The sequence below is a fragment of the Myotis nattereri genome, assembly GCF_964212035.1.
Source record: "Myotis nattereri genome assembly, chromosome: 3".
NCBI classification, from domain to species: domain Eukaryota; kingdom Metazoa; phylum Chordata; class Mammalia; order Chiroptera; family Vespertilionidae; genus Myotis; species Myotis nattereri.
The window spans coordinates 145,375,174-145,387,625 of record NC_138077.1 but is presented as its reverse complement, the minus strand read 5'-3'; the positions used below and the strand labels follow the sequence as shown (position 1 = coordinate 145,387,625).

General features: G+C 46.7%; 1 protein-coding gene across 1 annotated transcript in view; it reads left to right on the top strand.

Annotated features, from left to right (window-relative positions):
• The first annotated feature begins 1,014 nt into the window (after positions 1–1,014).
• MTF2 (metal response element binding transcription factor 2) overlaps positions 1,015–12,452 on the top strand; it is a 73,514-nt gene continuing 62,076 nt past the window's right edge. The window contains exon 1 of the mRNA XM_081087752.1: positions 1,015–1,268. Within this exon, the coding sequence (XP_080943878.1) occupies positions 1,264–1,268 (5 nt within the window). The 5' untranslated portion in view covers positions 1,015–1,263. The remainder of the gene's footprint in view (positions 1,269–12,452) is intronic.

Here is a 12,452-nt window from a genome sequence, read left to right as displayed (position 1 = left end):
AAGAAGACAGACTTAAACATCTAATTAGGATCATTAGTCAGGAGCAGCAAGAGTGTGGAAGGGTATGACTAAAATATTTTAAATATTTAATGGTGTGGATAAAATGAATGTTTATTTGCTAAATCCTGGGATCAGAGGCTGAGGGAATCCCTTTTGAAATATGAGTAAAGTTAAGTTCAGGCTACAAGAGGTACTTTTGCAGAGAGAGAAAGCATGGTATTAATTATCCCTGTGATGTAATATGAGACAAAAGCATAAATCAATTTACAAAATATTTTGACAAATTTATAAGCAAAGGGACCACGCGTGGCTGCTAAGAGGAGCTGGGTTGTATCTAAGTTGGAGAGAGAGAGACCAGCGTGCACTTTGTCACTTGGGGCCCCTGTCCGCAGCAGTCTATTGGCAGGTCTGCCCTTGTAGGAAAAAGTTTGTATTCCTAAAATAAAGCACTTTGCACGGGGTTATTCTCAGATTTCATTACAATTAGGAACGATTGCAAGGCAGATACACAGAAAAACCTTTCATCGTCAGTGGGGGGAAAAAAAAAAGTCCAAAAATCTATACAAGCAGCTCCCGATCAGAAAGGAATCTGGGGCTGGTCCATCACCGCTGAATACATTTAATTGTGACATCCCGGGTCTTCCGCCGGCTGAAGGAAATTCCAGCAGCAGACTTCAGGGTGAGGACAAGAAGAAACGTAAAGTTTTCTCCCCGGAAAGGAAGCCGGCACGGCAAGGTGCAGCGAGCAATGTATACGGGACACGACGCTTTCCTCTACGGGAGGCGCCGCAGGAGCACCGCCGGCGGCCGGGAGCGCAGCGCTCACTATTGTGCGAACGCCGGCGGCGGAAGGACTCAGTCCACCGCAACGTTAAAGAGTCCCTCTTTGTTCGGCGTCGGCCGCAGACGCAGGGCGCGGTGTCCCTCCGCGCTCGCCGCGCAGTCCCCGCCCCCGCGCGGCCCTGCCGGGCTGCCATTCGGCCGCGGAGGCGCTGCGCGCTCCCAGAATGCACCGGCAGTCCGCGGGAAACCAAAATGGCGAAGGGCTGTAGCGAAGCTGGCTGTGTTTAAGGCCGGTGTGGGAACGCTCGCTCTGACCCCCGTCGCTCGTCCTCAGGACCGTGGTTTGTGCGTGTTGTCTGTGCGGGGTGCCCGTCGGGGAGGGTGCCCGGCCAGCGCTCGGACTCGCAGGGGAAGCGCCCACGGGGACGTGCTTGGTTGTTTTTTCCTGTATGAAGCGGTTGGCACCACTGAAGTGACCGAATGAGGTGAGAGACCTGGGGCCGGGGGGCAGCGGGCTCTTCCGGAGGAGAAGGGCGGCGGGGGAGGAGGGAGAGAAGAAAGGAAGCCAGTCGAAAAGGGAAAGATGGAGGATCGAGGTGGGGGTGGCGGCTGCAGCCCGGGGCTGGGGGTGCTTGGCGTTCGCGTTGTATGTGATGAAAAGAATGGATGGGAAGGAGCAGTCCGCTGGGTGCAGGAGAACAGAAGGCTCTGGGAGGGAGCTGGGCGTTGGGGAAGTCGGTTGGGGGAACTGGATGAAACGTTGAGGCGGGGAAGCAGTGTGTGGAGGGGCAGGAAGGAACCTGGGGCAGCAGGCGGTTGGAGGGGCAGGATGAACCTGGGGGTGAAGGGGAGGGGAGCCGGGGGGAGGCGCCGTGGGGAAATCGGGGCCGAGGGGGACGTGGGGTACTCAGGGGAGGGGCTGCCTGGGCCGGGCGGGTGCGGGGAGTGCATGGAATTGGAGGAAGGGGGTGCAGTGGAAGGGCAGGGTGGATGCGGGGGTACGGGGAGCACTGAGCGGAGCCCGGGAGCAGACCCCGAGAGCTCCGAGGGGCAGAGGTGCACGTCTGGGGTGGGGAGGAGGCACCTCGCGCTGGGAGCGCACCAGCGGTCGGAGGTAGTTGTTCAGTGTCATTCAGTCCACCTCAGATCCCTGCTCGGGATGCCGATTTGTATTAATTGATTGATTGATTTTTTTAATTTTTTACAACTGAGGTCGTGATGGTTTGAGCTGGGATTGGGACTAATTCGCCGAGATTTCTTAACGTATCGTGGCAGTGCCAGAACTCTGAACTCTGTGTTTTACAACCTGGCGTCCTTGGTGGCTAGAGTTTTTGTTCTGGAAGCAACTCGAGGGGGACAGATGGGTTTATCGGGGTGATTTTGACGAACGGGGAGGGTTCGTGAACAATGGGGGAAAAAGGATATGGGATGTTATTCTGTTCTTGAAAGCCTGTAACTTCAGTTAAAGGTAGACCTTGTTTACTAATTCAGATGTGGAAACCTAGGTGGGTCTGTGTGTAACGTAAGAAAGTGTATGTGAGGTCAGTACATAACTAGAAATATGTAAATAGTGCCTGATTTAATTTGTCTCCAGATGCTCCGGTAGTAGTAACTTTCTCCTTCAGATTGATTCCAGGTGACCCTCCTTTATACCTTGCCTGCAGGCTGGTTTCAATTTCCATGTTTTCATTCTCTCTCTCTCTCTCTCTCTCTCTCTCTCTCTCTCTCTCTCTCTCTCTCATTCCTTTTTTGGCAGTGGATTACAAAGACAGTGAATTAAAGGTACTTAATGTGGCCAAAGCAAATACTTAGATCCTTAAGTGACCTTTTTAAAGGTTTGAAATACTTTAATTGGAGCCATTTTGAGTTAAAGTTTCAGGTGCCCAGTAGTTTTGGCAAGGAAAGAGTTGATTTTAAATGTCTTAACATAGAGCATCCTATTGTTGATAGTTAGAGTGTTATTCACACTGCAAGCATTTGCAGTGATAGCTTGAGAAGGGGATACAAGGCGACATTTTTTGTTGTTTTTAGGTTCCTTAATTTAAAAAAATGTATAATTCACATTTTCAATTTGCACACCTTCAGTTTCTTTTAAGGTACTAAAAATATTCTAAAATATTTGAATTTAGAGTGCACCTGTTTCCTGATACTGCATATTCATATTAATGGGCATTAACGGAAATCTATACCTATTAGAATGAAAGCACACACAATTTTAGAACTAGAAGTGCAGAAATGAACTTTTTTTTTTCTGATGAAACAAAATATATTTAATAATCCTTTAAAATGTGCCTGTTGCCTCAGAGCTCAGTTTGGAAAGGGATTTTATTCTGTATATTTACTGTGGGTGCTTTGATGTCATGGTTTATAAATGTACCTTTTTATTAGACCCTTGACTGAAAGGATAATTTGTTCAACTTATATTTCATCATAATCTTTACATCTGACGTTAGGAAACTGGCAGTATAGTGATAATCTATTTTAACATATGGGAAATATGCCTCTGAGGAGTTGCCGTTGCCAACATCTGTAGCTTGGTGGTTCTGAAAGTAAAATTTGCTGTTTTAGTTAGTCTAAACTTCCACAAATGCTATTCCTTGTTTGATATTTTTATGCTTTGTTTCTACTGTTTTCCAGGATTTATTTATTGATACAGTGTAATAACCCCAAATTGGAATGTGGAAGTTTCCCTGTGGGTGTTTTTATGTATTAGGAGTACTCTCCAGTAGAACTTTCTGCACTGATTGATCTTTATTTGCTTTACCTATTATGGTAGCCAATAGCCACTTGTGGATGTTGAACACTAGAAACAATTTATAATTTAGTTTAATTAACTATTAGGTGAGGTTGAAAACTTTATTTATTTATTTGTTATTTATTTTAATCCTCATCTGAGGTCATGGTTAAAGAGAAGAAAGGAGAGAGAGAAACATCAATTGGTTGCCTTCGGTACATGCCCTGACCAGGGATTGAACCCTCAACCTAGGCCTGTGCCCCAACCAGGAATCAAACCTGCAACCCTTTGTAGCACAGGATAGCACTCCAACCAACTGAGCCACTCAGCCAGGGCTGAGAACTGAATTTATAATTTAAGTAAAACTAAAATTTGAGTCTGACCAGTGTGGCTCGGTGGTTGAGTGTTGACTATGAACCAGGAGGTCACAGTTCGATTCCCAGTCAGGGCACATGCTCGGGTTGTGGGCTCGATCTCCAGGAGGGAGATAATCGATCAATGATTCTCATCATAGATGCTTCTCTCTCTCTCTCCCTCTCCCTTCCTCTGAAAATTATTAAAAACGTATTTAAAAACAACACTAAAATTTGAATGGTCATAAGTAGCTAGTGGCTGCTGTATTGGACAGTACAATATTAAGGGTTATTGCACCCATTGATCAGGGATTATCACATCCATTAACCATGGAAACCCAGGAACCCAAGGGTAAAGAACTATCTTGTAAGGAGGTTGAAATTCTCTTTGTACATTTTTAAGATAAAGTCTTTTTCATTTTTGCCACACATCATATCTTTTGTCATATATCAGTTTTCATATAACATTACAAAAGAATAATGAAAATAGCAACTTCTCTGGTCTTTTTAAGAGATGTAAGATTCTGTTTCTTTTGTTGAAAAGCAGCAAAAATGGATGTTAGGAAAGTTTATATTTAAAAATTTTACTTTGTTATTTTGACACATAAGTTAACTTTTTGAAAATTTCAAACATATACAAAGAAAACACAAATAGTATAACAACCTTTTTTGTGCCCAGGCTTATTTCATCAATACCTCTACTCCTCCATTTCACTCCGTGTTTTCTATTTTAAAGTTTTTCTAAGGTAAAATTTACACATACTGAAATGCACAAATCTTTTTTAAAAATATATTTTGATTTCAGAGAGGAAGGGAAAGGGAGAGATAGAAACATCAATGATGAGAGAGAATCATTGATTGGCTGCCTTCTGCACGCACCCCACTGGGGATCGAGCCTGCAACCTGGGTAAGTTCTCCTGACTGAAATTGAACCTGCAATTGAACTGTGACCTCCTGGTTCATAGGTTGATACTCAATCACTGAGCCATGCTAATTGGGTGAAATGCACAAATCCTGTACACTTTTAAAATAATAGCTTTGGTTAGATGTATTAGCACATACCATGTTTATATGTACACTAGAGGCCCAGGGCACGAATTCATGCGCTGGTGGGGTCCCTCAGCCTGGCCTGCGCCCTCTGCAATCTGGGACCCCTCGGGGGATGTCAAGCTGCCAGTTTCGGCCTGATCCTCGCAGGCTGCTGGAAGCGCTGCTGTGGAGGCGGGAGAGGCTCGCAGTGGTGCTCGCCAGCCATGAGCCTGGCCTCTGGTACCCAATGGTCAGCTGAGTGATGCAGCGCTCCCACTGTGGGAGCACACTGACCACCAGGGGGCAGCTCCTGCATTGAGCGTCTGCCCCCTGGTGGTCAGTGTGCATTATAACTACTGGCTGGTCATCTGGTCGCTTAGGCTTTTATATATATGGACTAGAGGCCCGGTGCACGACATTCGTGCCCTGGGGGTTGTGGGGGTCCCTCAGCTCGACCTGCCACCCTCTCCAATCTGAGAGCCCTCAGGGGAGCCCTCTCTCAGTCTGGGACCCCTCGGGAGATAACGACCTGCTGGCTTAGGCCTGCTCCCGGGTGGCAGAGGGCAGGCCCCATCCCTAGGTGCAGCCCCTGGTCGGGCTCAGAGCAGGGCCGATTGGGGAGTTGGGGTGCCACCCCCTGTCATGCACAGAGCAGGGCGGATCAGGAGGTTGCGATGCCACCCCCAGTCACGCTCAGGGTAGGGCCGATTGGGGGGTTGGGGCACCGCCCTCTGTCACACTCAAGGAAGGTTTGATGGGGAGGTTGCGGCGCCACCCCCTGTCACTCACAGAGCAGGGCCCATCAGGGGAGTTGGGGCTCCATACCCTGTCATGCACAGAGCAGGGTCAATCAGGGGTTGGGGAGCTCCCCCCTGTCATGCACAGAGCAGGGCCGATCAGGGGGTTGAGGAGCTCCCCCCTGTCACTCACAGAGTAGGGCTGATAGGGGAGTTGGGGCACCGCCCCCTGACACACTCAGGGCAGGGTGGATCAGGGGGTTGGGGCGCCACCCTCTATCACCCACAGAACAGGGCCGATCAGGGGGTTGGGGCGCCGCCACTGTCACACTCAGGGCATGGCAGATGGGGAGGTTATGACTCTACCCCATCACACACAGAGCAGGGCCCATGGGGGGCGGGGGGGTTGGGGTGCCGCCCTCTATCACCCACAGAGCAGGGCCGGTCAGGTGGTTGGGGCGCTGCCACTCTCACACTCAGGGCAGGGCCAATGGGGAGGTTATGGCTCTACCCCGTCACACACAGAGCAGGGCTCGTGGGGGGCGGGGGGTTTGGGGCCCCACATCCTGTCACACACAGAGCCGCAGGGCGATCAGCGGGTTTGGGCACTGCCCCCTGTCACGCTGATCCCGGTGCTGGGAGGCATATTACCCTTTTACTATATAGAATAGAGGCCTGGTGCATGGGTGGGGCTGGCTGGTTTGCCCTGAAGGGTGTCCTGGATCAGGGTGGGGGTCCCCACTGGGGTGCCTGGCCAGCCTGGGTGAGGGGATGATGGCTGTTTGCAGCTGGTCACACACCCTTCAGGGTGGGGGTCCCCACTGGGGTGCCTGGCCAGTCTGGGGAGGGGATGATGGCTGTTTGCAGCTGGTCACACACCCTTCAGGGTGGGGGTCCCCTCAGGGGTGCCTGGCCAGTCTGGCTGAGGGGCTGAGGGCTGTTTTCAGGCTGGGACTGAAGCTCCCAACCGCTCCTTTTTTTCTTTTTTATTCTGGCCCAGCTTTAGCTCTGAGGCCTTGGCTGCTGAAAACAGGTTTCTGGCCTTTGTTTACCGTCTGTATTTAATACATTGTTGCGGTCCGGCTGGCTGAAGCCCTGCTGAGTAAAGCAGGTTTCTGGGTTTTTTTTTTAGCTTCTATATTTGCAACATAGTTGCTTAGAGTTCAGCTGAGAGGCCAGGCAAGTCAGGTGGGGAACGTTGGAGTTCTCAGTCACTGAAGCAAGCAAGCCTCCCTGTTCGCATCAGCTGCCTGGCTGCTGGCCGCCATCTTGGCTGCCAGTTAATTTGCATATTTCGGCCCTACTCTGTGAGTGACAGGGGGATTAGCCAATGGGAAGGGTAGCGGTCGTACGGCAATTACCATGTTTCTCTTTCATTAGTGTAGATTGTCGTGTAGATGTAACATATAGCGTGGTGACTATCCTATTAATAAAAGCCTATGTAGTCATGATGCCCTCACGCTGTAACGAGTGATCACCAGGAGGCTGCGTGTGTAGTGCGCTTGCACGTGGGTGGGTGGGGGCTTGATGCTGCGTGCTTGGTGCAGAGGCGGGGTCCCGCAGCTCCAGCCTACCTCTTTGGGTCAATCCATCGAGAAGCCCTGATGGGTGGGTGGGGCCTACATCTTTGGGACAATCGATTGTGTGGCTCCTGCACTGTGAGAGGGCACAGACAGACCAAGCTGGGGGGAACTTCCCTTCCAGTGCACAAATTTTGTGCACCGGGCCTCTAGTAGTTAATAATGCTGTCTTACATATTTAAAAGTTACTAAGAGTAAATCTTAAAAGTTCTCATCACAAGAAATAAATTTGTAGCTGGTGATAGAGGGTAGCAAGATTTATTAGTCCTGGCCTGTGTTGCTAAGTGGTTAGATTGTTGGCCCATGCACAGAAGAGTCAAGGGTTAGATTCCTGGTCAAGGGAATATACCTGGGTTGCAGGTTTCATCATGCCCTGATCAGGGCTTGTGCAGATGTAACCAGTTGATGTGCCTCAACATTGATCTTTCTCTTTCCCTCCTCCCTCCCTCCCACTCTTAAAAAAGCAATGTAAAAATATCCCTGGATGAGGATTAAAAGCAACAACAACAACAACAACAAAAAACACACCAAGATTTATTATGGTGATGTTTATGTAATACTAGAGGCCCGGTACATGAAATTTGTGCACGGGTATGGTTCCTAGGCCTGGCCAGCGATCGAAGCACAAGTGTCTGGTGTGGAAGGGCAGGTCCCAGCTGACCTCTAGGCCCCCAGGTCCCTGCGCACCCCCCTCCACCTGAGTCACAGCACATGATCCCCATGTGGAGATGCGATGAGCGTGGCTGGACGCCAGGGGCTGGGGTGCATCGTGGGCTTCTAGTCCACCCAGCGATGCCACATGAAAGCCAGGCAGGTAGCGTGCGCTCTCCCGGCCGACCTCGCAGATCGGCTCCTGCGTGAACCGACAGCGAGCATGACCAGCCCCTGCAGGCCCAGCGGCTGCGGCCCAGCTCACCCGGAAGAGGCCGTGCATTTGTGGAGTGGGTTCCTTGCGGGCGCCTTGTACCCGAGCGCGGGGGCTTGCCCAGTGTGCGAACCCTGGTGTCCCAGTGGAGAGTATCAGGGGGAGTGAGAGCAAGCTTGGCAGACACCCCGCATTCTCACTGCACTTCCGTCTCCATCACCCCGCCCCCAGGTAGCTGGTGAGAGGTTGCAGCCCCCTACCTGGGCGCCGTGTCGCCGATGCCTGCCATGTTCTATGCCGCCCCCTGGTGGTCAGTGCATGTCATAGCGAGCGGTCGGACTTCCGGTTGAACTCCTGGATGAGGGGACAATTTGCATATTAGGCTTTTATTATATAGGATATTTATTGATTTCAGAGAGGAAGGGAGAGGGAGAGAGATAAAAACATGAATGATGAGAGAAAATCATTTCTTGGCTGCCTCCTGCATGCCCCCTACTGGGGATCGAGCCCACAACCCAGGCATGTGCCCTTGACTGGAGTCAACCTCTGGACCCTTCAGTGCATAGATGAATTTGCTTTGCAAAAGTTGAATTTGCTTAGCAAAAAGATTAATTTGCTTTTGAAAAGGTGAATTTGAAGTGGAAAAGATGAATTTGCTTTGCAAAAGGTGGATTTGTCTGATCGTATTTCAGCAGCATCAAAATGAGTTGCCCTTTCCAGAATCTTAGTAAATTCCAATATTGCTTCCTATTTTTTCAAATTATTCTGTGACATTAGGTTATTATTACTGAGTATTTTTTTCTGCTAGTAAATTAGTTGTAAACACTTTTTTTTTTGGAACATAAGATTCTAGTTAATATTTTGATGTTGAAACACAGTGGTTTCAAAATGTGTTCTTGCCAAAACCGGTTTGGCTCAGTGGATAGAGCGTCGGCCTGCGGACTGAAGGGTCCCGGGTTCGATTCCGGTCAAGGGCATGTACCTGGGTTGCGGGCACATCCCCAGTGGGGGATGTGCAGGAGGCGGCTGGTCGATGTTTCTCTCTCATCGATGTTTCTAACTCTCTATCCCTCTACCTTCCTCTCTGTAAAAAATCAATAAAAAATATTTAAAAAAAAAATGTGTTCTTGTAACTCAAAGGGTTCTGCTTGATTCCTATGTCTGTCTCTTTCAGAAGGTAAGATAAAATAATCCTGTTGAAATGTGCTAGGACCAAGCATCCCTTATTTTGAGATTTATTAGAATGTAAACATAGAGCAGAGTTAAACACTGGTTTATAGGGTAAATGCTCTTATTTTCCTTCAAGTAAGGTACTGATTATATTGTACACGTCTATGTATCTATATACTTACTAGAGGCCCAGTGCACAAAATTCGTGCAGTGTCTGGGAGGTCCCTCAGCCCAGCCTGAACCCTCTCGCAGTCCAGGACAGGGAGCGGGCCTAAGCTGGCAGTCGGACATCCCTCTTACAGTCCAGGACCCCTTCCTCCTTACCGTTCATCTGCTCGCTGCTCCTCACCCCTTGACTTGCTGCTCCTTCCTTAGTACTACTGTGGAGGTGGGAGAGGCTCCTGCCACCACTGCTGCACTCGCCAGCCATGAGCCTGGCTTCTGGCTGAGCGGCACTCTCCCTGTGGGAGTGCACTGACCACCAGGGGGCAGCTCCTGTGTTGAGCGTCTGTCCCCTGGTAGTCATTGTGCATCATAGTGACCAGTCGTTCTGGTTGTTCTGCCGTAAGGGTCGCTTAGGCTTTCATTATATAGATATACAAATATAGACTCATTATGTACTACCCCTGAAACTAATGTAATGTTATATGTCATTTGTAGTTCAATTAAAGTATATTAAATAGCAAAAATAAATAAAAAGATGCTATAGAAATCTAGTTTTGGAAATCTAGATATGGAAAGATGTTCCTAATATATTTTTAAATTAAAAATAAGGCATGTTACAGAGCAGTATGCAAAGTTGACATTTTTATAAATAAAAATATACACATGGGAGCCCTCGGGGGATGTCCGACTGATGGCTTAGGCCCACTCCCACAGGAGAGGCCGAGGAACCCTACTGGTGCACAAATTTGTGCACTGGGCCTCTAGTATGCATATAAGTTCTTTGTTTGATCCCCCCGCCCCCCATTGCTTCTAAGAATCCTCAGTCTATTGCATGCTATCATGTGTTTGGAATTATTTTGTCAATTTATTTGGTTTATTAGATTCCACGTATAAGTGAGATTATATGATATTTGTCTTTCTCTGACTCTTTCACTTAGCGTAATACTCTTCAGGTCCCTCCATGCTGTCTCAAAGGGTAAGATATTCTTTTTTACTGCTGCATAGTATTCCGTTGTGTAAATGTGAAAGAGACTCTTCTTTCTGACTGAGTTGTTTTGACAATCTCCAAGATCAATTGACCATAAGTGTAAGGGTTTGATTCTGGATTCTCAGTTTAATTTCAACGATTTTTGTGTCCTTAATGTCTATATCATAACATCTTGATTACTGTTGCTTTGTATAAAATTTTGAAATGGAAAGTGTGAGTCCTCTGGTTTTATTCTCTTTTTTTTTCTTTTCTTTTCAATATTTATTTAGCTATTACGGATTTTCTTTTCTATATGAATTTTAGGATCAGTCTGTCAGTTTCTGCAAAAATGTCAGCTGGGATTTTGATAGATAATTGCATTGAGTCTGTAGATCAATTTGGGAAATAGTGCCATCTTAATGTTAATATCCATGCACATGTCTTTCCAAACCTATAGGTCTTATTTAATTCCTTTCTCTGTTGTTATGTAGTTTTCATTATACAAGCCTTATGCCTTTTTGTTAAATTTATTCCTAAGTATTTTGTACTTTTTGATGCGATTGCAATTGGAAATTTTTTCTCAATTTCATTTTTAGATTGTTTATTGCTAGTGTATAGAAATACAATTAGTTTTTTCATGTTAATCTTGAAACAATGAATGCATAGATAGGTATAACAACAAATCAGTGTTTTTCTCACTCAAATCAATAAGTAAAAAGGAAAGGAAAGGAGAAAAAATGATAAAGTGAAATTATTTTTAAAAAATATATTTTTATTGATTTCAGAGAGGAAGGGAGAGAGAGATAGAAACATCAATGATGAGAGAGAATCATTGATCGGCTGTCCCTGCAACCCGGGCATGTGCCCTTAACCGGAATTGAACCCAGGACCCTTCAGTCTGCAGGCCGATGCTCTATCCACTGAGCCAAACCAGCTAGGGCGATAAAGTGAAATCCTTAATGTGAGATCTCTCTAATACTGAAGAACAACCATGTCCTCCTTAAAGAAGTGAATTAGATACATACTTTTGTGGATAGGTTTAGGGGAAAAGAGTGGGGAGGAAATTGAGGAATTTCATATTTGTAGCTTCTGTTTTTTCTGAACTATAACCCAACCTTGAGAGTGGAGTTGAATGCCCCAACAGAACTGCCATCAAGTTCCTCTGCCTGAAGGTGTGTACATAGCAGAAACGATTATAATATTTTAAAAAGTTTTCTTTGTGCATTAATTGCTTTGCATATATGTTTAGTTATAGCATCTAAGCTTTTTGAATGATATAGTCAGTTTTCTTTTTTCCTGAGGCCAGGAGACTAGGTTGTAATCATTAAACTTTCAGCTCTTTGAGGAGTGTCTGGCTTATGTACCAGTTTACTATTCCTAGGAGAGTTTTTTCTGTCTTGTTTTTGTTTTTTAAGAATTATAGTTTATAATATTAAGATGCTTTAATCATATATAAACAAAATAAACCTATTTTCATTGAGAAAAAGACAGCATCATTTCCTCTTGTCTCCTCACATTAGTTTAAGGTTCTTACATTTGATTTTAAAGAAGAAGGGAGAGGAAGAGAAACATTAATGATGAGAGAGAATCATGGATCGGCTAACTCCTGCACGCCTCCTACTGGGGATCAAGACCACAACCCAGGCCTGTGCCCTTGACTGGAATTGAACCTGGGACCATTCAGTCTGCAGGCCTACGCTCTATCTACTGAGCCAAACTGGCTAGGTCTAAGGTTCTTTTTATGGGTACTTGAATCCCTCTATTCACAGTCTGTGATTTTTTTTTTTTAAATGTATTTCTATTGATTTCAGAGAGGGGGAGAGAGAGAGAAATATCAATGATGAGAGAGACTTATTGATTCGCTGCCTTCTGCACGCCCCACACTGGGTATGGAGCCCGCAACCTGGGCATGTGCCCTAACTGGGAATCGAACCCTGATCTTCTGCCATAGGTCAACACTGAGCCATGCCGGCTGGGCCACAGTCTGCGACTTTTTGATAGCAGTTTATGAATTCTCCATTAAATAGATGGAATCATAGTTTATGTAGTTCTGGTTAAGAGCACTTACC